Source organism: Aythya fuligula, chromosome 19, assembly GCF_009819795.1.
Source record: "Aythya fuligula isolate bAytFul2 chromosome 19, bAytFul2.pri, whole genome shotgun sequence".
In the NCBI taxonomy this organism is placed as follows: Eukaryota; Metazoa; Chordata; class Aves; order Anseriformes; family Anatidae; genus Aythya; species Aythya fuligula.
The window spans coordinates 2,494,850-2,522,700 of record NC_045577.1 but is presented as its reverse complement, the minus strand read 5'-3'; the positions used below and the strand labels follow the sequence as shown (position 1 = coordinate 2,522,700).

Genomic DNA, 27,851 nt, shown 5'->3' with positions numbered 1-27,851 from the left:
CCTAACTACTTGGATACAATTGTGCTAGGCTATGTCTTTTTTTTCCAATTAAAGTTGGAACAAAATTATTTGATAAAACAATTCTTTTTTATTTTTTATTTTTATTTTTCTGAAGTAAGGGTTATGTTTTAATAAGACATTGGATTTCAGTGCTTCTGAGGGTTATTCTGGCAAAAGACAGCATTTTCCATATTTACAGTAATTCCATTTCACTTCATCTCACTTCAAATGTCTTTGCAGTATTCTGCTTTATTCTTCCATCCAAGCTTAAAAAACATACTTTGAAAAAGGTTATAAGAAAGTGGCTTTGAAATACAAGCTAAGAGTGTTTTCCAAGATGAACTAGTCACGAATGTTAAGTTCTGAAAATAATTACTGAACAGCTGAGGATTTTTTTTTTTTGTGATTTTTTTTTAATCTGTATTTTTAATTAAAAAATTATCCACATAAATCAACAGCCACTGATGATGAGATCTTCAACAAAATCTTCCATTCTGTTTAAAAACTCCTGACAAAATGTACATGCTGTGTTTGAAGGCCACCACTCAATCCAAGTGCTGGAGTCCAAAGGGTACTGGAATCTAAAAAGACAACAGAAAACGCACATTTGCTCCTAAGATTTGGAGAGGGAATTGCCTAACAGGAAAAGCATTACGATATGAAATAGATTGGTTTGTGTTCATAATCCTGTTTTAAATTTACACATCTGAAAACACACTGGGTTACCATTGGTCAACTGATACTTTAAAAATAAATTATATATTACATGAGAATTATTACATACAAACACTTGCCACTTGACAACATACTTTAAGATTAGCACATTCTGATGTTAAATTACTTACCTGAAACTGTAACCAATGCTTATCTTTAGGGCTTCTTTGCCCATGATCAAATACTGCTCTCCTGGGCTCAGTTCAACATCAGTACAGGTCTTCTTTTTAACAAAGGTAATTTCATTATTTTTTTCAGCGAAAGCATGCCCTGAATATGTCAAGAATTAGAAAATTTCACAAAGAGAATTTTTAGTTACATGTGCATGAAACAGAAAACACTAACATGTTCTACAGCACAGTATACTCAAGTGAGCCATTTGACACTTGTTATAAAACAAGAAAATTTGATAATATAAAACATGTTTCCTGCAGAAGATTTTTTAAATTAAATGGAATGTTAAATATATCTAAACAACTCACAACTGTATTAATTGATTGTGGAATATGTTCAACTTGTTTTGTCACACAAGAGATGTTTAACTGATTACAGTTTAGGTTTGTTAACAACAGCTATAATAGAGAAAAGCTGTTTAAAAACATTATACAGTGCCTTTCTTAGGGCATAAAAGAATGCTCAAAGGCTGTATTTGAGAGTAAGGTTTTCTACTTTCATGAAATGACTAGATTTGATTCTTGTTTTTTGTCAACTGCTTCATTGGTCTCAACAAGACAGATATTGCTCTAAGTGAAATAGTTAAATGGATTAAAAATAGGACACACACCTCTTTTATAGAGATCTAGAATAGTTGCAGAATACTTTACAAAATGACCTTCTTCACGACGAGACAAGATGTTCACTTTATAAACTGCAAAACAACACATAACAAAGTTTTTGTTATTCCTTTTTTTTTTTTTTTTTTTTTCCCTGCAATATATTCTAAATGCCTTACAGATGCTCAGGTAGAGAATATAATGTCCCTTAACTTCTGGGAAAATCATGGCTACAGCTATACACTGTATGGTTCTCATCTGATGGCCTGCAACTTCCCCTGACCTCAAAGCTACACAGAATCATAGAATCATATAGATGGGAAAAAACCTTCAAGACCATTAAGTCCAACTGTCAGCCAGACCTAACAAGTTCCATTACTAAACCATGTTCCTTAGTGTCAAATCCATGTCTCTTCAATACTTCCAGGGACGGGGACTCTACCACTTCCATAGGCAGTCCATTCCAGTGCTTGACCACCCTCTCTGTGAATAAATTCTACCTAATATCCAATCTAAACCTCCCCTGGTGCAATAGGAGACTGCTTCCTCGTGTACTATGACTTGTTACCTGAGAAAAGAAACTGACATCCTCCTTGCTGCAACAGCCTTGTTGCTCTTCTCTGCACAAGTTTGACCAATTCAATATCCTTCTCCTAGAGAGGGGCCCAAAACTGAACACAGCATTCAAGATGCAGTCTCACTGGTGCTACGCAAAAGGGGACAATAGCTTCCCTAATCCTGCTGGCCACACTATTTCTGCTGGCTTACATTCAGTTGGTTGTTGACTAGCACCCCCAGGTCCTTTTCTGCTAGGCAACTTTCCAGCCACTCTTCCCCAGACCTATGCCACTGCACCAGGTTGTTTTGCTCCAAGAGCAGGAATCCAGAACTTAGCTTTTTTTAATGTCATGCATCTGGACTTGGCCCATGAATCTACATGATCATGTTAGAATGACACCAAGAGAAAAAACAGCAGAATTCATCGGACCAGGTTTCCTGGGGCAATAACCCTTGTTACATGAGTTTTGTTCAGCAAAGGGTATGGGCAGAACTTACTCGCCTCTGCTCTGACATGTTACCTTCAAACAGTGTATGCCTGCTGAATTTTGATCATTAAAGATCTAATTGGAACAAAATGTTCTGCAGCAGTAGTAAAGAAGTGACTGAGTAAGAGCATGAGAAATAGGTAAAGACAATTCAAATACTACCATATGCAATATCATTCTGGCATGCAGCTTCTCTCCTGATATCAGCAGTTATTGACTGATCCAGTCTTTCTTGTATTCTACTACACTCAGCTACATTGAGAGGAGAAAAAAAAAAAAAAACAGCATTAGGACAATGTCATTGCATGTCTTCAGATAAAACACGATGGATCTCTACCTGCTCGAATAATCTGCTGTAACTGAAAAACAGTGTAATTATGGGAGTGCATGGTGGAATAATGAATGCTGAAAAAGGAAAAAGTATCCTTACTTGCCTGAACTTAATCCAGTTGGACAACCATGATTATAGTGCACACATTTATTTATTTTTTTTAATGTACAATTTTAGAGGACAACAGCTGTGTTCTTACAAGGATTTTTCCTTGTGTTAATATGTTTTTGTCCAAAGCATTAAACTGCATTTTCCCACCAAATGAAATGGCAAAATATCTTAAAAAAAATTTACCTTCCATGCACTTGCATTCATTTCCTTCACACAACCTCACAAGTTTTTCATCTCCATATGGGTTATAAAATATAGTGCATCTTTTATCTAGAAGATACAAAAAATTGTAATAAATAAATATAGAAAATTCAAGTCAGCACTGAAACTTTGTGAGTCAGAAGTTACCTGAGCTTAAAGTAACAAGGATTATAAAGCTGTGGCAGAAGGAAAAATGTAGTCTTCAAGAAGGAATAAACATTTGAAAAGAACACACATGAATTTGAAGACATGGAATACATACCTGGTGCATGATACTCATATACAGTGAATGTAGCAGGATTTCGCATTCCAACATGGAAAAGCTCACTTATTCGGAACCCAACACAGAGGAAACTATCAGCTGGAACCTATTGGAAAGACACATGAATTAAGGAGTTCTATAAAGGAAACAGTGATTCCAAAGAGTTGAAGTTGTTCTTAAAGTTATGAAAGGGGTAACATACAGAGTCTATCTGAATAACAACATGCCCATCTATTATCTCATAATCAGCTATCAATTGATCCACTCCACTTGCAAGCTGTAGGGAAAAAAAAACAGAGAAAAAAATTATGCAACAGTTAAAGATTTTTGGATGATCATGAAGGTTTACTTATCACTAGCTTTTACATAATTCTGAGATTCAAAAAACTTATTTCAGTGTTGCTTCTTATAATGTTTAAACTATTTTTATTTTTTAAGGAAATTATCCTTTTTATCTTCATTGCATGAAAATAACAAAGAATTGCAAAGCTAATTATCCTTAAAGGGATACTTGAGTCCACATTTAGTATCCTATTTAAATCCTGTAAGTATAACTCGGCTTGCCTTTAACTGATATTGACATGTTGAACAACAATTACAATTGAACAGTAAATATCATAGTTCTGTCAAAAAAGAGCAACACTTCAGTAAAAGAAATAAAGTTTTTCTAATTCTTACAGTATTTAAGTCTTCTATATTTGCTTCCAATCCACTAACCAAACCTATGTCCATCACAGCATGAGCAGACCCTGACTGTGGCTCTCTCTTGCTGGGCTTGTACCTAAAACAGATTAAAAATAAAATTAGTTAAACATAACTGAAACAGAAAGTAAACTTCAATGTGTAATCCCAGAAAATCATGAGGAAAATTCTACCAACATTTAGAACATCATAATGAAGCAAAATATTCCAGATGAATCATTTCAGATTTTTGTCAATATCATGAATATGAACTTTTCTTAATACTTATGTTCTCGAAGAACCCAGATATAAATCAACAAAAAATACTCTCCCAAAAAAGTAACAATCTTAATCTCCAATTCTGTTTACACACATGCATAAAAGGGAAGAAAAATGAAGAAAACAAGATCAGAAAGACCAGATGCAATTATTAATAAGGGAGGACTAGCAAATAAAAACATTTCAATCTCTTAAAAAAATAAAAGAAATTGAATATAATGATAATGTATAAGTGAATATAATGCTAATGTCGGCTAATGTAATATTAAAACAATAACTAAGAAAAAATGTAAGACCAAAAAGTCTTTGTAACATTATTAGAGTACTGTCATTATGCATCTGTAGAGCCACAGTGCATTTCGTTTGCAGTGCTCCAATTCCTTAATACATCAGCTGGGAATTCCACCTTTGTAAGTAGGAGTGTTGAAACTTAGGAAACTGAGGACATTTAGAACCAGCATTAAGTTTAAATGAAACCTTTAAAAGTAAAAGCTTGTTATTATTTCCACAGTAATTGAGACAAACTACCCAAGTAAAACCCCACCAGCTGTACTTACTTTGCACAAGCCTCTACGCGCCCAAGTGGCCCACCATCTTCTATTCTGTAACCTTTTCATATCAAGTAGAGTCAAATAAGTGATCTTAAAACTCCTCAGGAACAGCAACCCCAAAATTCTTGTAAAGCGTTTTCATAATTGAAAGAGAATTTTTAAAATAATTTTGGTAGCAATTTTTCCTAGGAACTCATTATGTACATGTAGCTACAAACAACACTAAAGTCTTTTATAATTCAGGTGAAATGTCAGCTCTAATGCTTAGTATTATTTATCACACACTTATGTTATTAAAACTACTTCATGGCATAAGCTCAAAATGCGTTTGTACACCCTGTTGTAACTGGACTACAACTTTCAGTACTTTGTAGAACTTACCTTCTAAGAACTTTTTCTTACCTTGTAGAACCCCAAACCACCCTCCTAGTCCTACTATATTTCTTTCTTCTGCTAGAATTTTGTATTCCTCACTGCCCCAATTGTAGTAACACTTCCATAAATGAGTAAAAATGCAACTAACAGAAATACATTAAAGACTAATTCTATTCACAACAAGACAATAGTTTCAAGAAGGGCTAAGAAGGCTTCTAGCAATTTCTTTTCCAGTTTTGCATTCCACTGAAAAAAAGTAAGATTTTTTTAGTTTCATTCTTAATAAAAAGCACATTGTTAAATAAGCTTTCCTTTTTTTTTTTTTTTTTTTTTTTTTTTCCCTGCAGTGATCCGGGTACTAATGTTTAAAACCAGATTAACTCTTTACCATCATCTCGCTTTGGAACAATCTTCAATTCAAAGTTACATGACTCTTCAGAAGTACCGATTAGGTTGTATACTGTCCTCACCTACAAACATACAAATAAATTAGACAAAATAAAAACAGTAAACAATCCTCAAATATGGCAAAAAAAAAAAAAAAAAAAAAAAAGTGAAAATTCAGAATTTGGAGTTAGAGGAATACAATACAAGTAAAAACAAACAGCATGCTTAGCATGCTTAGTTTTGATGAGACATAAAATTCTTGAGCAAAACTACACCACTCTTGCTGATTGTATTTCAAAGACTAGAAATTATCCTGATTATTTTTATGAACATAGACACTACTACATTAGAATATTTACATTTTAGAATACCTGTGTATACCTATACATTTTTGGAATACTTTATGAAAAAATCACTTTCTTTTTCAATGTTCACATTAACAAACCAGAGACACTACTAAAAAAAAAAAAAGGTTCTATACTTACATTTACTGTAGCTATGCCAGTGCTGCTGCCAGTGCTTACATATATGTCGTCTTCCAAAGGTACCTAAAGGATTGATGTTAAATATAAATAGTTATAAGGTAATAAGAAAAATAATAATGACTATGCTAACAAGAACGTAATTCAGATCTGATCTACTTGTCTTTCCTACGTCTTAAATACAATTAAGGCTACAAACAGCTTCTACAAAAAAATCATAGAAGCAAGCAGAAATGCTAAATTTAAATGAATTACATATTAAAAAATGATTAAATGTAGCAGATAAGCAAATTTCTTAAACATTTGCTATGTCATTTTAATACCATTTTATTAAAAGAAAAAGCTAGTTTAGTACAGATTTCAAAAGTTAAAGAACTATTTAACAGGTTACTGGGAATTTTGCTTTAACTTTTCAAAAGAGAAGCCATTCACTCACTGTCAAAGTTCTTCCCACAAAATTTTCTTCTGTCAGTTTAAATAGATGAAGATCTCCATAATTTTTGTATGCTACCTTAACACTCATGTCCAAATTAAGCCGTTTGACAAGAAGGGAATATTCAGTCAAGGCCTCAAGAGCATTAATAGTGTCCTGTCAGAAATCAATTATAAAGATTTACTTTCTAAAATTAAAAAGTAAACATTGTTTACAAAGTAATTCATTTTCTGCTACCTAAATGGGATGACACATAACAGTAACCATTACCAGATAAACAGCTTAGCAGCATCTCAGCAATACACTTAACACACTTGTAAGATATTTACCAGCTTGCAAATTTCTATTTATTATGCATTTCTGAAAAAGAAGTCATAATTCCCAGAAAGAAAGAAAATCATAGTATCAGAGCAATTTGATACTAGTACCACAGAAAGGATGCTGAAATTGTCAAAGGTGTCATCTAATGATATTACCCTCATAAGACTTCTTAGATTTTGGTATTTGAGGAATGGGAACAAAGTATTTTAAAGCTCACCTGAGTTGAATAAAATCCTCCACCATACCTTTGCTCTTCAGACAACCATTTGATGATTGGATTAGCATAGTTCTTGTCCCCTCTTAGCAGTGCAGTAAGCAATGCATATGCTGTAGTTTCAACCATTTGTGCGGTAACAGAATTGGGAGCGGGGTGGTCTGATATTTTTAAACTATCTTTCCAAAAACGATAAATAGGAGGCTCGCCTACAAAAATACAAAAGCCAGGTTTCAGGTTGCCTACTCAGGTCAAGGAGAAAAGGAGGAATTCTCTCTACATTTAATAGGAGATGAAGATATGCTTTTATGTTTATAAATCTGACATTTATTCTAGAAACTGATGATAAACAGACCTGACGCAAAGCATCTGAATCACATCCAAATAATTACTGGTCCTGAACAGTGACAGAGTGGCCAGATAAATAGAATACTGACTTTTTTCTTTTTTTTTAATGTCAATTTCTACATGCAGGGCAAAACTTTTCTATTCTAGGAGAACAGACTGAGTCTCTTGCCTTTAACAAAAAGCACTAAAAATAAACAGCATTTGCGAGAGATTACAAAGTCCCTCATCAGCCAGTGAGAAATTAAGAGGAAACCCCCTCAAAAGCAAAAGTGAGGGTGCTGGCAGATACTGTGAGAAACTCCAGTCTGAGGTAAAGAAGAATGTAGTCACATCACAAGGATGAGCAGGCAGACAAAAGTAACCCCCTATGGACACTTGCATAAAAAGAAAGCAGACAGAACAAACATTGTGATACGCTGAGGAATGACAAATGTCTAACCAACTTGCACACTGCTTATGAAATTGCACTGCTGAAAAGCCAAAAGCAGGATAAAACCTTGCAAAAATACTAGGTAACACAAGACCAAAAATTCATATATGCCAGAGCAAGCACCATTGAAAATCATGATCCAAGTAGAAGCCCATTAGAGACTTTTTTTAAAAAGGAAAGAACAATCCACCTGAGAAACAACCACAATACATACTTTGAGAGAACTTAATAAGCAATACCTATGACAGATGCCTCCTTCTTCAGCGCAGAGAACAACAATCGTGCAGACTGATGGTTCAAATCCACAAGAGCTAACGCATATGAAATTATTGCCATAGTAAAGGGGCTTTGTGCAGACTCTGCATTTTTCATTAAATAATCTCCTGCCTTATTTTTAGCATCATGGATTTTCTGAAAAGATGAACAGACTACAGCTTAGTAATAGACATATTTTTAAAGAAACACAAAAAAGATAATATAGAGATATATAGTATTTTCTACAATATATCTTAAAACAAACTGATCCATAATTTTGTTGTTCTTTTACTGATTTTGAAAGCAACTAAATCTAAAAAAAAAAAAAAGTGTTGATTTCTTTGAACAAATGTTAAAGAAGATGCAAGAGATTAGAATCCCAGCATACGACTGCTGGCAGAAATAAAAACAGTATTTACCTGAGTAGGACATATCTTCATTGACTTTTCAATTCCGATAATAGAAAATGCTGTGAGATACAAAGATTTTTCTTTAGCTTCTCTAGGTAATGTACCCTATAAAATCAAATATAATCACATAAATAAATGGAAATAAGAGTTAATTTAGATAAATATAACTTTTTACAGTTTATGCAAGGAAACAAGTAGAAATTCTGGTAAGAAATAATAATTTGGTCTTACCTGAATATACATCAACTCTTTTGAATGCAATAGGTTATTGAAAGAAAAAAGAAAAAAAAAAAGACCAAAATATAAAAAGTTACTACAAAGCTGGGCTATTAAATTGTAAAAATCAACCTACATTTTTTTTCTTTCTAAATATTAAGGAGTGTCACACAGCTACTTTTACTGGCAAGACAGAAAAGTTTTAATACTGTGCTTTCTTTAAATGAGTTCAGAAAGAGACAAATTTAGCAAAATTGTTTTGACTAGATTTTCTGGTTGAAATGCAGCCGTAAATATCTTGCACCTCCTGCGTCTTTATCTTTTATTGTACGTACACACACAAAATGTTTGGTTTTCATACCTGTAGTTTCACTGGTTGATAATCTGAAAATTCAGTGAATGACCCATCTGGCATTTGACAGTTATCAATCAACCACAGAAGTGAATTACAAACAGAAATTTGATCAAGATCTATATATTGATTAACTTGTCCAAGAATTCTTAAAGCAAAAGCTGTCAACCTGCCAAAGAAATCAAACAGATTGTATTTGTTTGATTATTAGATACTATCACATTGTTAGAGATTAGAAAAATCTGCATTATTTATGTTTTAGGTATGCTATCCACTCACTCAGTTCAAAGAATATAGCAAATGAATTTTAATTTTTAACAAACAGGCAATAATTAGCCATAAATAATTTTATAACTAGGACCAAATCCCATGGTTCAGAATATAAACTCATTACTCTATACATGTCCAAAATATTTTTTTATTTCATCAGAACTTAAGGAAGCATCTTACTTCTTTCTTTCTATAAGCCAGTTGCATTTGCTGTCATGAAAGGAAAGACAGTGACTATGTATTTTGCCTAATTCGCAATGGTAGACTCTATTTTCCATAGACAGTATTACCCCCTTTTGTTTGATATCTTTTAAGTATCATATTTCTGTGAATAAGGGGTATCACCTTTTTTCCTTTGCCCCTCCCTGTACCTAGCTTTCCTTCTTCAGACTTGGAGTGCAACCTTTGCTTGAGCAGGAAACCAAGCTCTACATAGTCTTTTGGTAAAATTCCAAGCCCAAAGAAGAGTTAGAAACTATCTCAGGTATGTCAGGTATGTATGGACCCCGAGGTCCAACTTGCTTGTAATGGTGTGAACTACGGACACACAAAAAATATATATCACAAGAAAACAAGAAATGAAAAGATAGTATTCAGAGCTATAAGCATCATTTAAATCTACCATTAAGCTCACTTGTCCTATATGAAAGCAAAGGGCTGAATGAAGCTTTTCCCGTTCATACTAATCAAAAGATTTTTTTAACTTACCATGTGCTAGCTTGCCCATTCTTCCACATGCTATATGAGAAGTCAGCATTTCTGAATGACAAAACACTTACAATTCCTAAGGGAATATTAGGGAGAAAGAAAGTTATGAGAAGAGATTTATATTAAAATTGTGTTTGCTTACTCAGATACACAATCTTTCTTATTCAGCAAAATTTATGCACTTCTACAGCTCTGAAGCAAGAGAAACAGCTTTATTTTTCTACCTTCTTTCATCTTCCTCCTCATTTCAGTTCTGGAAGTTAAGGTTTTGGAACCCAGTATTTGCCAGTTATCTGATGCTTCCAAGTAGTGAAACACATAAAAAAGAGGGGCAATACTCATGAGCTCTGCCTCTGCGCTGCCCTTTGGAAGACTAGTAAGAATACTAAGACCACTAGGATTAAGGACTGTGGCAATCACTTCACCCATAAGATGTCCTGTGGAAATTAAAAAAAAATAGAAAATTAAAAGAATGATAATGGAAGTGAATCCAAGGGCAGAATCTGATACTTATACATGTAAGCAATTATTCTATATGAGGTATTTAAAATTTTACATAAAAAGGTGATCTACAAAGACTTTACTGAAAAGAAGAAGCTAGGAATAAACTCAGGCAAATGTAAACAAAGGACGTAACACAGAACAAAAATACACAGAACATATATAGAGACACTACATATGTACTAAGAGTAATAGACTAAAATCTTTAGTTCAATTTACCTTTTACACTGACACTTCTCTCAATTTTTGTTTTAGGGACCAGATTTAGTGGTATTTTATAACGAAATTCTTGGCGTCTCTTGACTGCACCTATAATTGAAAAGGTTCAATATTGAATATATAATATACTGCAAAATCTAATTCAATAGAGGATTTAGATGTAATAGACATTTAAAGATTTCAACTATTGAGAAGTCAGCAACAACAACAAAAGAAACAACATGAAAACTACAACTATCCCCAAATGTACATACAAACAATATTGACTGTTGAAAAATTACAGATGCAAACACATTAATCTTTCTTTTGACATTAGTGTTAAGAGAAGATCTAATCTTGACCTAATTTTTCTTTTTTCAGAGTCACCTCTGGTTAAAGGAGAAAATATGCTACTTTCATTACTAAAGCAAATGCTAATCAATTTTCAAGCACACTGAGAAAAGCTTAGTATTATATTATTTTAAAAGATAAAAATGTTACTTTAAGAAAAAAAAACACTTTTTTTTTTTTTTTGAAAGACTAGCTATTCTGAGATGGATTTGTCAATGAAAGAACAAGAAATCCTTGAAAGTGTCATATGAAGAATATGTCAAGAAGGAAAAGCACCAACTTTTCACATTATTGAAAAACTGATCATCATAACTATGTGAATTAAGAAAATGAAAAAATAAAGAAAGAAGATGAAGGCATATATTCTCATACCATAAACACCCTGTGGATCCAAAGTGAAACCTGCATGAAGTTCTTTTTTAATGCCTTCTGGCTGTAATCATTAAGAGGAAAAAAGTAGAAAATGAAAATATTTTTGTTTAATCACATACATTAGCTGAAGCAACAGTTTAAAACCTTAGTATCTTTGCCGTCTACACCCTTCTGTGTAGCTGAGTTTTACTTTTGTAAACCAAAAACATTGTTGTTCTGCATCTATTCTATACCTAAGCTAGTAGTCTATCTCCCAAAATTTTTGAGAAAATTTAACAAAAGGTTTAAATAAAAGCTTTGGAAAGTAAAAAATTACCGAAAAAAGTATCTGTCAATGTAGTATGCTTAAGCACTTGAAAATCTGAACAAAGTGACTTAGAATACAATATCCTTCTTGCTTATTATGTTAAATCTGTATGCATTGTCCTGACAATTTTTATATGCAAAGTTTAAAAATGTACATATGCAAATACTTGGTCATGTATTTTTGCAGTGCATACAGTGAATTCAATGATACTACATGATATCTGTGAGTATGATAACATTAAAATAAATCAATATTTATATATTGATTTCATATATTTTGTACTTCTTGAGACTGAATCGATACGAAATTCAAAAACACTCTAAACATTTTAAATTTTTTTCTTACCATTACGCGTAATGTTTTAACTACAGTTTCACTGTTTCCGTCTGTCAGCAGTGTAAAGTTGATAGTGTGAAGACCTAATTCCAAAGGCAGTATTCTGAACATAAATGGCGATGAAGAACTGCCACCTAGATACTTAAGATTACAACCTTGTATCCTTGCTCCAGTAGTTGCAGAACCTCCGAAAGAACAGATTCCATCTCCAACTGCTATTTTAACACAGAACTGAAAAGTGGAAAGATTTTTAATGTTCACCTCCATGACAGGTACAGCACCAGAGAAATATTAAAGCAATTGAAATACTATACTGAACTTTTTTTTTTTTTTAAACCATAATACTTGTTTTCTGTTTACCACGAACAAGTGCTATTAGTGTTACTAACTGTGGAATTACTACTATTTGCATTAGAGACACACTAACAGATGTTCCTTTTCAACATCCTGGAACCAAAAATACCTTTGCATACTTTTCAATAATTCTGTATTTCTGTTTAAATGCATTTCATTAAAAATAGTCCATTTATGTAAAAACTCTAGACAAAGTAATCTGTCATCTCTGGAGCAAGTTATTCTAAAAATCCCATTAGTTACTTGACATTTTATCCTAACATTTGGAATAGAAAAATGGATTTGAACTTCTGTGAGGCAATTTTCTATGTAAGAGCATGACAACACTGTAATCAGAATGGCTGGAAATTAAATGAGTAATGACTGGATTTTATCATTACATAGTTATGCAGAGCATATATAACACCTCTTGAAGGGTTGGAGAAATCTGATACCGCGATGTGTTTATATTAGATACTAGCAGAGGAAATGCTTATTCAGTTTATTTTGTCACTATTTCAACAGAACTCATGAAGGCCACAAATTACCTTAATTGAAGAAGGTCTGTGGTTATAAACTGATCCTTTTAACTCAATTTGTTCTCCTCGCACCACAGAATAAGGAACATAAACATTAAGGAAGATGTCTTTTACAACTTGCACTTCCAATGGTGCAGTAACACATATACCTAAGAAAATCAAACACAAAAACACCCTTCTGATAAACCACATCCTTGCCACCTTTATCGATATATTACCATTTTTCAAAACGTACTTTGAATTTGTCCAGCTTTTTCAAAAATGACCGGCTCTTGCTTCCTGTTCTTCTCATGTATGTTTTCATTTACAAACTCACTTTCACATACATTTCTTTTGCATACTTGCTGACACAGCAGTCCTTTGGGCTCCAACCCCTTCCCAAAGCTAGAAGCAAACCTTCTGTATGGACTATCATATCTATCGGAAAATCTGTTTCTCCCTTTCCTCAAGTCCCTTAGCTATTGATAGCTGGACGCTACAGTTGTGCCAAGGAAGAGTCACTGACTATTTGTGATGTTATTCTTCCTTCGTCATTTATCATGGGCCACTGTCAAATACAAGATACTATGTTACACAGACTTTTGTCTTGCCCTGGCATTTTTATGTTCACAGCAAGAAAGGCAATGATTATTGTTCCTTAAACTTTTTTAAACTTTAAACTTTTTTTTTTTTTTTTTAATTTTGATGTTTTCCTCTTTAACAACCAGAAGATGAACATTAAAGAACATATGTGGCAACTAAAATGAGAGTCTCTACAAAATCCAAACAGAAACGCTATGTAATTGTTTGGCTAAAACCTAGTTAGGTTGCAGTACCTACCTTTATCAGAAATGCCAACACCTTGCACTTCCCAGGTAGTCAGTGAATCAGGCAGAGTGATAGACAGAGACTTTGATCTGCAATTAGAAGTGTTATTCTTTTACATTTAACACATTCATGCATTATTATTAGCCATTTGTTAACAACAGCTAATCAACATAAAAACTATCTGCCCAGAGCAACTCCTGTATCTAAGACAGACTCAGATAGGACAAGAAATGGGAACATACTTAGGGAACAGAGGGGTTTTGTTTGAATAAGCTTGTTTTTATCTGACTTGAAAGAAGCTGGTGTTTAACAAAGTTGAAAGTGAAAGGAAAAGTGATTCAACAATGTGGCACCAGACAGTATATCCTGCATTTAGAACAACATGACAGGAGAAATGTGTTCATATAAAACTGCATTTTAGTACACATCTAGGGTATGACTAGTTACTCAGGTTATGTCAAAATTTTAGCATTACTTTCTATTAAACTGATGAGTAAGTCAAATGTTAGTAATTTCTTTGAGAAAAGTAGTACCTAGAGGAAACTTGGTGAACTTCCCATAACCAGCTTTCAGGAAAATAGCTACGAACTTCTGCCTCATCCAGTTCCAAGATAGCCTCAAAATCTGTAGAAGATGCATAAATCAAGTAAACAAACAAACAAACAAACAAAACCCTTGCCAACAGCCTTCCACCAAAGGCCTGAAAATCATTGTATTTTCCTTTTGTATTACTGTAACTCTATTTGCCTCAAGTTAGTTCTGATACAAGAAAAAATGATACCTGAATAACCTCATCAAAAGTTTATTTATTTATAATAAACTATTTATAAATGTGGATACCTGTCCAACATTCAAACAAACAAACCTGTTAAATAGAGATTATAAGGAGAGAATGGGAGACAGAAGATTTCACACTCCCACTGATCTGTGCTGACGTGTTACCCATTGGCTGTTTTAGGCCTGGGCAAATGATTCCAGTTGAGCATTCAAGTTAGCATTACCTTCACAGGCAACAATATTCCATTTTGCATGGCTGCCTGTTCTAAACATGGATGAATAGAACACAGCTCTCCAGCACAGTCCTAACAGAATAAAGAATCGCTCTCCTACCCCTATTTAGGGGTATACAACCAAGGTATATGGAGACTACAGTATCTGCTCAAATAACCCTCTCAGGTAATTGGAGAGAGTTACTAGATTAACAAAGCTATGACCTCTGTATTTATCCAGAATCTATTAAAAATATCCACACAACAGTCAAAGTTCTTGTACTTACGCATTCTTGCCAATATTAGCAGCTTATTAGGCTCTTCTTCCCGCAGTCTGTTGGCAAATTCACAGCAATCCCTGAATGCTGAAATGCACTTTTCATTACTCCGAATTCGCCGAGCTCTATCACTGCAAGTCTCACTCACTGGATATGCTTTTACACCAGCCATACAGCAGTTTTTAATTGCTGGATGTTTATATTTGGATGCTGAAATAATAACAACAACAAAAATCCCTTCCTTGAGATGATGTTTTTATTTTCAAACGCATTTTAACTTGTATACTAAATGTGTTTTTAAAACTTGCAAAATTTCAATGAAGGTATAGATTCAAGATTGAGCATAAACATGTAAATGTTTAAATGTTAGAGACACACACTTTATACTACAATACTGAATTTAAAATATAAATTAGAGGCGTTTTATTACACTAAGATCTAACGGACAGAAGGTCTTCTGTCAGGCTTGGTCACTGACAGGTGGTCACTTGGAAAGACTACCATATGGTAGTACTGTGAGTTTTCAGAATATGTCCTTTCCGAGTAGGAAAAAGAAATCTTACAGATACGCTATATTTTCAGTGGATACTTAATCTTATAGATTTCAAACTGAGCATATGGATGAGGAGCTTTATAAATGGGGTCCTCTAAATTATCATATTCCATATTTGTGCATCTCTCTACTACATGAAGTGGATAACAACAATCAAAAGTACTATGCAAACCCTCAGATTCTCGATTTCTAATAGACATGACCTTTTCCATAATTATATATTTTAAAATATTTTTTTTATCACCTTCCTTGTGTATTCGCTCCTCAAAGTCAGACCGTTTGGTTCTTACAATTTCATTGCAAGTTTCATCTGTTAAAAATAAAAACAAACACAAAAACTATGAAAGACAGGAGTTTCTTGGTCATAACACAGCCCACTTCAATCCAAAAAATTACATTCCAGATTTGGTAGAGATATAATATCTATTATATGAATTACAAAAAATAAAAAATAAAAAAAAATCTATAATTTAAATTACAGAAAATGACACACAAACTACAATGCTTTCCTCCCTCAAAATTGTATTTCTTAGTATATGCATGCCCTACTAATTTTATTAGGTTCCAATATAATAACTGTGAGTCACAATAGAAAACTTCAAAAGAGAAAGTCCACAGTTTCACGTTTAAAACTAAGAAATATACCTGCTTCATTTGAATCATCAGCATTTGCATTAGTTAAAAATGTAAGCCCAGCCATTCGGAATACATCAACGTTATTCCGTCCTCCTCCAGCACCACATCCAAGGTCACTCTTTTCCAAATCTTGCATTACCTGAGGAATAAGCATATCATCAGCTAACTAAAAGGTGGGGAATATCATATATATCATATGACAGATAAGAGAATTATACATGCAGAAAGGCCTCTTTAGTCTAGAAGATGTCTTCACAATACACTGAAGAGTACCATTTCACGATATTTGAACTAATTCAAGCACCAGAACCAACACAATCATGCTCTTGTAGCACGTCTGAGCTAACAAGTTACTCAGAACAGAGGCAGAACGCTTCACTAACATTTGTAACAGTTCTGATACTCCATCTAGCTTGTTGAAAACCAAATGAAGTATTTTTACCCAGCATTCAACAGTACTAGAAAACAGATCAAATAATTCAAGGTTGGTGCAAAAGTATTCTCCTGTTCATCTTCTACCTATCTTGTATCTAACTGTTCTGAGGTATTAAAGAACTGCCATGTTTTATCACAGGAATGGAATTATCTCAGTGACAGATGATACGCATGTTTACTTACATACACACATATCTAGAATTCTATAAGGATTGAAAACCTCTATAATCCAACGAACATAATAGCATCTGCCATATTATTCTAACAGTATGCCCTAAAAAAACAGAACCTAAAAAGATTTTAGGAAGAATAAGGGAGAATGTAGTCTCTATGCCTCTCAGACCACAGAGCTCTCTCACATTGCAGCCTATTTTTGTCCAAGTCTGAAGATTTCTGTTGAGACACTTCAGATTGGGCTTTAAAACCACCATTTATTTTTACTGGAAATCAAAACATAGTAAATGAATTATTTTTATAATTTAGAACCCACGCATTTTATTTTGTGTTGAATTGCTCTTCTGTGTACATTCAAGTTTATTGAAGGCAAAAACTGTGACAGCGATCTGAGTGTGAATCTGAAACAAACAGCAACTTATTTTTCTTTTTTGGCTACGACTTAACTTTTTCCATTGCTCTCCTTCCTCTTCCAATAACTCCATATACTGCCTTGTCAATAGATGACAAAGCAACAAAGGAACTGAACTGTGTTTTCATGTAAAGCGATAAGACTTCTGCTGGTCTGTGTGTCTTTTTGCTTGGTAGCACCTTAATCTACAAATCAAAAACAAATGTTAGTTGTTTTTTAAGTACATTGATCCAAAATAAATGCATCTGGAGGCGGACACTTTATTATGTTAAGGAACTGTTAAAGAACTTGTGTAATACCAAGTTAAAACCCGACCATAAAATGAACGCACACCCACAAATTTCAGTGACTATTTTACTACTCACATCAAGACTATTCCCACACTTCTGTTCCACGTTCAGCCAGACTGAATCAGCTACTAACTCAGCAGTTTCTTCTCCCATGACGATGTAGTAAACAATAAGACGTGCTGAAGGAACCATTTCTTGGGTTATCTGAAAACTTAGGTGTTCATATTCCAAATCTTTAATTCTTTTCTGAGTTCCAAAGCTTACTATCTTCCCTTTTGACATGATCTATAGTAGAAAGATGATGGAGAATAAAGAAGTCAAATTTTAAATTACATGTCTCACACATGTAAAAGTTATTTTGCATTTAGATATAATCCACCACACACAGAAATGCATTTGGGACTGGTGTGTCTAGTTCGAGGGAGGGTAGCTCCCTCCCTGTAAAAAGAACTGCTGTCTCTGTGCATCTTTGTCTTCCTTAGATGATTCAGCTCCTGAAACACCTCTCAGATTGGCACTACTTCTTAACTCCAGTCTACATTGGGTGAGAATTCAAAACAATACAGCCTTAATATATGATTTAAACATGCGACTGGTAACAAATTATAACTATAGAACGGACACATTTTATAGGCAAAGGCAGAGTACATGTTCTGAACAGTTTTCTGAGCAGCACGCATTCTGCGTTGGTGACAGATCCTGACTGCTGATGTTCTTCATTAAGGATCATATCTCAATTCAAGATTTCATGTGGAAACATCAGTTACTTACCAAATAGCTGTAGTGATGTATTTTATGAATATACCGACTATGTGGATATACATTAATATTGATGAAATCCCCTACTTGAAGTATTTTGTGGTTTGAAGCCCAGTCAATGTATAGATAACTCCGACTTAATGATGAATAAGCTCTTGCCTCATAGGTTTTGGTTGCTTGGTTTTCATCTGAAAGATGTGGATCAACAGTTTTTATCTGTAAAGATAATAACATGTCCAAAAATTTTTGTAGCAAAGGAGGAAACAAAAGCTGCATGTCCTGACTTCTGAATAGTTTAAGTATGAAGTTACACTTCAGAAAATAAACAATCACGGTAATAAAATAAGCCAACTCAAGACCTCCCTGTTTTCTTTAATAAAAAAAAAATAAATACCAAATCAAATTAAAATGGCGGTATAGAAGCATGTCCATAAAAAAGTAGATCAGAAAAGGTCAATAATCCGTCTTCCTATCTAACAGGAGAATCACTCTCAGAGATTTGTTCTCCCGTAATTCATTCAGATGTTTTATTTAACAACTATTATTAAATAAATATATGACAAATTGGGATATTTTGTTTCAGAATACATGCAAATACAATTTAATATAGAAGTAATGTTTCATTATAGCACTTATGTTTCATAACTGATTGTTGGGAACAGTCTCGAAGTTTATAAACTACTAACTTTTAAGAGCAAAGTCTTACCACAGGTGCTGTACACTGGCAAAAGTACAGAATTAAATCTTCTAAGAAATAAGTTAATGGGAGAATTTAACTCACTTGAAACTCCAGTAGCGTGCTATCAGATGGGATATTAATAACAAATAAAGCAGTTCCATCATTGATGCTTGTTTGTCTTCTCCCAGATTCTGAACCCTCTGATATCAACTCAGTCTCATCCATTTGTTCAGTGAATGATTTTGCAGTGAGAGTTACAGGGATGTTTCCAACAAAGTGATCTACTGTATCTTTCACCTGCACCTATTCATTAGAAGAGATAACATTTCTTATATGAACAACATTTTTCAAGCAGAAAACAAGCTGCTAACCTTCTACAGTAGGAAATGAAAAAAAAAAGAGAAAAAAAAGTAAACAGTCAAAGGAAATGAAAAGTGTGTTAAGACCTACAGATATTAACAAAACAGTAAGGCTTCTGCGTTATGGATTTTACGTTGTAACGTGCAACAATACTTCTTTTAACTAACCTTTATGAAAAATGGAAGTCCAGGCTTTACAAAGAGAGGAGTAGCAATCAAGTTCAATTTGTAAGGAGATACAACGTATCTGACTCCAGTATATTCTACTTCACCACTGAGGCCACCTAAAAAATATGCCGCTTTTAATAAGCACATCCTAGGGCACATGCCTTCAAAGGGCAGCACAATCTGTCTCTGATGGTGAAGTCCTTTTACCTAAAAATTAAACACTTAGCACTGTGAAAACAAATAGCAATAAAAAAAAAGTTTAACCCCATTTTTACACTGGTGGACAGGCTGTTCTTTATAAGCTTCTGGCTGAAGGATTGCTGAGTACCAAAGAAAGTCTGATACTAACAAAGTTAGCCGTATAATTTTTTTTTGTTCTGTTTACATTTGCAGATGTGTTTGAAGAAATCACTTGAAAGCAACTTACCCGTAGATTCCATCACTGATGCTGCAATATATAAATATGACCCATCCAATTCTTCTAGACTTTGAAATCCTAAATAACTCACTTCTTTCTTACTGTTAAAACTGATTTCAGCAACACCATTTTCAAGCTGGAAATTAAATAAAAAGTATTCCTTTACAGTCAATAACTTAGAAATAATATATGGTAAACTATGAGTAAATTCTTTTCAGCACGTTTCTGCTCTGTCTGTTTTAGGGGAAATCAAAGATGGAGACATTTTAATGTAGAATTTCATGATTAAGAATTCTTTTTTACCTATATAATTATTAGCAATTAATCAACCCATAGTACATGCTATGAAGTCTGCATGCAGACCAAACAAGAGGTAGGTGATTCCTAGATGATCTTTAAGGTCCCTTCCGACCCAAACCATTCTATGATTCTACGAATAACACAGATATATCCCTGCTCATTCAGGGAAAATAATGTCTTTTATCATTCTGCAATGAATAAAACAAAAAGACCTGACTAGGTAAGGGAAGGGGAACTGGTGGAGAACAGTCTCCCCATAATACATTGATAGAATTTTGATTTGTCTGTCTCCAATCCTGATTTGGTATTATTACATTGATCCTATGTTTGATTTCTTTTTGTTTATTCTATAAATAGATAACAAAAATGTTGTTTCACAGAAACTTCAAATGCAGTTTACTCAAGGAAGCAACTGAATGAGACTGAAGTTCCATTCTGTCTGAGATGCTGCCTCTGAGTTTCATTATAAAGTAATTTTCTATGTCCCCGGTGACAGGATTACAAAGGTAAAGTTGACACTCAATAGCTGTCGATGCAAATGGAGTTGGAAGATATTCTCCCCAACTTAAATGGAATTAGATCAGTCCTGAACTAAGCAATTTAGGCTTGTTTTTTCTTACCCTAGTTACATGCATTGCACGAGGCATCATTCTTTTTCCAGTTCCTTCAATTATTCCAAAACGAAGAAAAACATCAGCACTTGGAAGCCTTTTATTATAAAAATAGCTGAGAATAAAACAATGATAGAAATGTTTTTAAGATTGTAATGGCTGCAACAAAGCATTCATTTTTGAGGAGAGTCATTTCCTAAGCAAGAAATAGAAAACAAATGCCTATGTAGCTTTACAAACACTTCTGTTGAAAAATAATCACTCTGTGAGAATTTTAAAAAGGTTCACCTAGCTCTCTCATGTAGCAGAAATGATTGTGATGATAGGGCTCCTTGAGAAAGAGGAAGCTTCTCAACACAGGACAATCATTCTTAAGGTAAAGATGCGGCACACATCTAGAAATCAAAGCCTAATTTCCTTACCTAGCTTTCACAGCAATCCTGAAGTTCTCAAATTTATCAGAACTAATAAAGTTACGTTCTGGCTGTATGACGATGGAAAAGCTTGGCAGCGCTGAAAAAAATGAGTAGAAAATGAAGCCACTTTGATGCGTTTTTAAACATCAAACCACAGATACTTAGAAATATGTCATCATATATCTTATACTGATATGAGACATTAGCTTGAACTGATATTGCCACTTGGCACTATACTGCATCCCATTGCTGTATTAAGCAGGCCAATGTTACTTCAAGCATTTCTGTGTTTTGTTCCTCTGTGTTGTATAGCTGCCCTACATGAATTTCATGCAAAAGAGGCATGTAAAATGAAGATTCACGTGTACATGAACACCTTACCATATTCCTTAACTTCAAATTTTGCAACAGCAGAGGTTATGAAATCCTTTTTGTACTTGGCTTCAATCTTCCAAATTCCATACCTACAATAACAACAATCGTTATTTTTTAAAATGAAAATTATTGTTAAAAGTGAAAATATTAATAATTAGAAAAGTCAGGCACTGAGTTTTTTGCACGTGTATGATACCTCTTTGAGAAGATTCAGCTACTCTGATATTTTGAATAAAATTACTTGAAACTTATTTTGAAGGATTGATACATATTTGAAAAGAATATACCATTATTTATGTTCTGACTACTGTCAGAATTTTTTGTCATACAGTTACAACAAGCAGAGACATATTTGGAAGACTGCAAATGTAACTGGAGTCATTAAAGCACTATTTGCTGCCATCTTCCACTTGCCAATTATCACTCCTTAGATTAGACAACTGCCTGTTTGTGGCTCTCCAGCTCTGTTTCAGTGTAGTCAGCAGGATTACTGTGCATCACCTATCTGATTTACCATAACCTGGATGATTTTTTCCTGCAACTAGAAGCACTCAAAAGGCATTTGCTTCATTTCAAATTGCTTAAGCCCACAAAACGTCTGGGTGCAAATCATATTTAACTGCATTTGTCTTCCTGTTTTAGGGATATGGTTTAGTGGAGGGCTGTTAGCGTTAGGTTGGAGGTTGGACTCGATGACCTTGAGGTCTCTTCCAACCTAGGAAATTCTGTGATTCTGTGATTCTGTGATCATACGAAGGCTCGAGTTGGAAGGGACTTTTTAACATCATTTGTTCCAACCCCCCTGCCATGGGCAGGGAACACCTTCACTAGAGCAGGTTGCTTAAGGTCCCATTCAGCTTGACCATGAATGCTTCCAGGGCATCCACAACTTCTCTGGGCAACCTATTCCAGTATCTAACCCATCTTACAATAAAGAATTTCTTTTAATCTAAATCTACTCCCTTTCAGTTTAAAACTGTTACTTCCTATCCTATCACTAGGTGCTGGTAAAGAGCCTCTTCCCATCTTTCTTGTAGGCCAGTTTTATGTATTAGAAGGCTCCTGAGTCCTCCCTTCTCTAGGCTATAACAAACAAACCTCTCTCAGCCTTTCTCCATAGGAGGGGTGCTCCAGCTCTCTGATAATCTTTGTAGCCCTCCACTAAGGTACAGTAAATTTGACAGAAAACATATTTTCAAGTGCCTGCTAAGCATCCTTCTGCCAACTCAGTGTATCTTCAGCACCCTCTCAAGACTAAAGGGAGAACTGTAGAGGCACATATACTGTATGTTGGTGTTACGGGAAAAATATTGTTGTTTTGTATGAGTATATGTATAAAATACACTTTCCTTCATTGAAATCTATATGTTTTTGACAGTATTTCTATTTCTACAATAGAAAATTTAATTGTATTTTATTTTTAAATTGAGCATGACGAACCCACCACCAACTGCTCTCTTATCTCAGTTTTATCACCAGTATTTTCACTTACTGCATCTCCTCACTTTCTCTCATTACAGTGAGGATATTCCATATGTTTGGAAATACAGGCAGTGTTATGCTAAAAAAAGAAAAGGCAGTATTATGCTAATAATTCTCAACGAGCATTAATTATACCTACTTAGGATTAGGAGGAATTTTGAAGTCAGGAAAAGAAACTATTCCAGTAAAGTCTTTTTCTTCTATGATATCCACTTTTACTCCATCGGGATCCTTTGAAAAATAACAGTAAAGAACCAGCAGTTAGATCAGTCTTACTGAAAGAAAAATCTTCACTTAGGGATTTTAGTGGGACCCTGCCCACAATGTATGCTTCTAAGACTTTTTGCCAATTTCATAGCACCAAAATGCAAACTTTTTTAAAAGAAATTCAGGTTCTGAAATTCTGATAAAACATTTTACTGAGTTTCCAACAATTAAAAGTTGTTACTTCACAATACTTAATATTGCTAGGTTACTGTAATAACAAGAACTATTGTTATGGCTAAAAAAAAACATAGCACAGGAGCTACTGATTTTTTTTTCTATCTTAAAAGAAGTAAAGAACAATATGAAAATAATATATTATCAAAATTTTCTCACAAATCCTTTCCCTAGATATTAAGGATAAAACACAGTTTTTCTTTTTCCATTCTGTAACAACTTCACATCAAGGACCTAAAAAGATCTAAGTGTGCAGCCTGTTTTAGATCTTTTAAAAGATGTCTGGCTACCTGCAAAAATATTTATCTAACAGTTTTATTATTGCAAAAATATTTATCTGACAATGTTATTATATATCCATTGCAATGCTGATTTACTGTGTAACGAGGTTTATTGCTTTTGTGACCCACAAAATATTAAAATTAAATTCAGTAACAACATACCACAAAAGTTAGGACAGTTTCTCGCCGAGCTGGCTGCAGATCTTCATTGAGAGAGTAAACTCTGACTTTCACTGTAAGAAACATTACAATAGATCTCAAAGTCATACTGTTATCAATATTAAAAAACAAAAACAACCTTTTTCTCTACTAATTTCTTTAGTACTTATAGAATGACTTTGAGCTTTTGTCAGTATGCTATCCAAACAATATTTATTCATGCTACCAACAACAGATCCAGCACCAACACTTTTTTATCTTTTTTTTTTGCACTCAAATCACAATGTGAGACTATTTTTTACCATCAAAATACCAATATATCACTTCTGTAGTAAATCAGCTCAACCTACACAAAACCAATGATTCAGTCATCACTATTTCTTGACAATTTTTTAATACATATTCCCTGTACAATTTCTCCACTGTTTGTGCCACAGATTAATCATGTAAGGTGTAGAGGGCAGGGACTCAGAGGAGAAGATACCGGGAGAAATGATTAATTTCTACAGTATGATCAAATATTTCAAAATTTTCTTTTGATGATTAAGAAAATAAATAGTGACTGATGATAACTCACTATGAACAAGAGCTTAAAGTACATTTAAATCCTCATTCCCTGTCAATATCATCAGCTCGTAAAAACTAAGTGAAAACTAAGAGAAATAAACATTATTTACCTGACTGATCGGGAGTATAAACTGGTTTGTCTGTGTGAATAAAAAGAAAGCCATTCTCATAGGAAACAGGAATTTTTTTCAATCTGGTAAAATGTGGGGAAACAGCTTCCAAATACACATACTTGACTGAATCCTCTGTCCTTGCTAAATCTGCTGGTTGAAGCTGGGGGAGATGAGATACTGTTAAAGAATATTAGAGTATTTTTCAAGTATTTTTTCTACAGCATTTCTTGTTGAGGATAAGTTCTGAATAGCAATTAATATTCTGTTGTTAATTATTATTAAACAAAAACATCAACACCCACGGAAAGGGGTTATTCTTGCTTACATCATTGATAACAGTCTGAAATATTAAACTACAAAGAAGTATTTTCAATCTTGTATTTATTTCAAGAACTGAAATAGCAAAGCTAAAACACAAGTTACGAAGTTATGACATTATAATTTACCAGACTTCCATTTATATACATAGTGAATCTCAGCCACACCAACGTTGCTGTTGTGGTTGATAGTTTGGTGAAATAGCTTGAGTTTCAGTTTCAGTTGCCATTTTGGCTTACTCTGAACACTCATTTGAGGTGTCTTGTCCACACTGAACGCTTCTCCATCCCTTCCTTTTTCTTTTTGGAATGTTATGCAAACAAGATAATGTTTCTAAAATAGTATGATCTTATGTTTAGCTTTGACATCACTCCTTTACACTCATTTTATCCAATAGATTTTCAATTTCAGACAAAGTAAAATGAAATAAACTACATGCAGCAAACTGACAAGTCAGGGCCCGAGGCTTTTCCTCCCAGTTTAAGCAAATGTAAGCTTACCACAATCTTGTTTTTCTAACACCAACGACTAAATGCAACAATAAAAACATGACAATAAAAGTCCAAATTCCTTACAGTTAAAGTTACAGCATCTTGGAATTTGTTGTCTGGAGTTAAAGAAATGCGGCCAGACGAGTAAGAAACAAGCTTATCTGGAAAGCTTCTTAAGGCAACGTTGACTGCAAATTCCTTCTCATATCCAAAAGCTTGAACCACAACTTTCTCAGATGTCCCAACTCGGAAAACCTTTGATGCTGTAAGGACATAGCTGTATACGAAACATGAAATAATCAAAGGGTATTGGAACTATACTTTCATATTTCTTACTTCCGTTTCTAACTCATTTACGTAGACACTGATAAAGCAAATGAGCTAAAGATCAGGTGAAGTTATTCTCATACAGTAGTTAAAAACAGCATAGCCCCAGTTAGAATCATTTTGATGAAAACTGTAATGTAATGTAACCAAATAACAGCTTAGGCAATATTTATGGATTCGATTCTGCAGACACAGAAAAGCGTGCCTACTATGACAGGGTATTTATGCAAAAATGATTACTTGTTTTGCCAAATGAACACCTGAAATGGTAATACTTCAAGTAGCATATTTGTATAGTTTTCCCAGCAGCAACGTTCTTATTGAAATGAACGGGCAACTTACAATAAAGACAAATGTGAGTAAATTTTTGCAGGATTACCCTAATTTCCTCATTGCTGTATAAACTGAAGTATGCATTATTCCACAAAACCACAAACCAGGCTTTAATACCTGAACATGTAATATACCTAACGTAAATACATATATGTGAAGTGCTGCTGCACATTCAATATACGTGCACCTTTTTCTGAAATGGTAATAGCACTTAGATCGATTGCTATAAATAAGAGCTTTTATGAAACCCATAGCATAGTATGTCTACAGGCACTATAGAAACAGTATCAAGCGCCAAACTTTACTTAACTTTTTTGCATATTTATCTTTTCGTTATGTCCAGAATTTATGGAACATAACGGACTGATTCTACCTCTTTCTTTGGCAGCAAATTGAGTAATTCCAGGAGCGGCAGTCCTTTTTCTAAGGTTAGTCCACATCCATTAGTAAGAATTTTGCTTGTGAAGACACATCAGCTTGAGTAGTGTCTTCTGCACCAGCTCTACTGAAATCCTGTAACTATTCACTTAAAATTGTGGTCAATTATAAAGTATCATTTCCAGTAAATACTGTATTTGTTTTACTTACGTTTTATCTTGACTAAAAGCTGTTCCAGAAAATAACAAAAGAAAACAAAATATTAAAATAGCCATAGCATCACAAAAAACACACCAACAATGCTAACAAATCTGGATTCAACCCTATCTGGCTTCTGCTGTAGATGAACAGAAATACCACCAATACGTATCACCCACAGTTAATAATTAATTGCAGATCTTGTTTTACTAAAATGTTATTGCCCCTTCCAAATTCTTTAACTCACAAAGAACTTAGGATTTCTTTTTTTTTTTTTTAATATATTTAAATATATTTTGACATATAGTTTAATATATGTCAATCCTAACATTCTCTCCCTGTTAGACAGCCACAAAAAAAAAAATTAGAGAAAGCAAAACAAAACCATGAAAAATCAGATTCAGCTAGCCCTTCAGAAAATATTTTTTATTTAAATCCATGATATGATTTTAAATTTGCTTCTGAAGAAAAAAGCATTTCAATTATATTGACCAAACTGTCCTGATATTTTTAGATCAGGTTTCCTTTTTATTTTTGTTTTGTTTTGTTTTGAACTAACTCTTCCCTTGCAACTTTTTTTTTTAGCTGTTTGTATTCCTGATTATGCCAGCTTTTTGAGTACCTACATTAGAATATGAAAATATTAGGGCACAATACACTCAGCACATATACTACTGTAAATAGCATTTGCAAAAAGAAACTAATAAAAACTCTGCATACTTAGTATTTAAGCACAGGACCTAAGCAAACAGGATTATAGAAAGTTAAACTAAAGTTGTGTAAGACTTCTAAAGCTTAAATAAACATTGGAGTCAGCCTTTACGGGAAAACTATTTACAAAACTATTTCTGATCAATGTAAAATAAAATTTCAATAAGACCAACACAGCCTTCAGAAACTGAAGTTACAAACTACAAGGGAAGCAACAAAGTATAAAATAATAAAGTATTTTAATATTAAAATAAAATAATAATAAAATATAAAATGTAGTGATTGTTATTAAAAAAAAAGTCGAAA

General features: G+C 33.7%; 1 protein-coding gene across 1 annotated transcript; it reads right to left on the bottom strand.

Annotated features, from left to right (window-relative positions):
- Positions 1 to 451: 451 nt before the first annotated feature.
- On the bottom strand, positions 452 to 26,911 carry C5 (complement C5). The gene is made up of 41 exons (XM_032200324.1): positions 26,847 to 26,911; positions 25,683 to 25,875; positions 24,787 to 24,949; positions 24,113 to 24,183; positions 23,368 to 23,459; positions 21,753 to 21,835; positions 21,378 to 21,468; positions 20,965 to 21,070; positions 20,054 to 20,180; positions 19,627 to 19,742; positions 19,202 to 19,402; positions 18,433 to 18,636; positions 17,737 to 17,946; positions 17,407 to 17,556; positions 16,360 to 16,489; positions 15,959 to 16,024; positions 15,171 to 15,371; positions 14,428 to 14,518; positions 13,907 to 13,983; positions 13,097 to 13,236; positions 12,225 to 12,446; positions 11,573 to 11,633; positions 10,871 to 10,960; positions 10,375 to 10,587; positions 10,151 to 10,226; positions 9,182 to 9,341; positions 8,614 to 8,709; positions 8,179 to 8,350; positions 7,165 to 7,370; positions 6,630 to 6,782; positions 6,197 to 6,259; positions 5,713 to 5,794; positions 4,956 to 5,007; positions 4,117 to 4,219; positions 3,641 to 3,715; positions 3,439 to 3,544; positions 3,159 to 3,245; positions 2,696 to 2,785; positions 1,499 to 1,582; positions 846 to 984; positions 452 to 581 (listed from the first exon to the last, which is right to left on the bottom strand). The coding sequence occupies exons 1-41, from the start codon at positions 26,909 to 26,911 to the stop codon at positions 452 to 454; spliced, it is 5,037 nt and encodes a 1,678-aa protein (XP_032056215.1).
- Between the last annotated feature and the right edge of the window lie 940 nt (positions 26,912 to 27,851).

Excerpts from the sequence above, each read along its gene's own strand:
- C5 (XM_032200324.1), bottom strand. The coding sequence starts at position 26,911 with ATGGCTATTTTAATATTTTGTTTTCTTTTGTTATTTTCTGGAACAGCT. Across the intron at positions 16,490-17,406 it reads GAAGGAGAGCAATGGAAAAA|GTAATGCAAGATTTGGAAAA; the intron begins GTTAAGTCGTAG and ends CTTATTCCTCAG. Across the intron at positions 4,220-4,955 it reads CGCGTAGAGGCTTGTGCAAA|GTACAAGCCCAGCAAGAGAG; the intron begins GTAAGTACAGCT and ends AATCTGTTTTAG.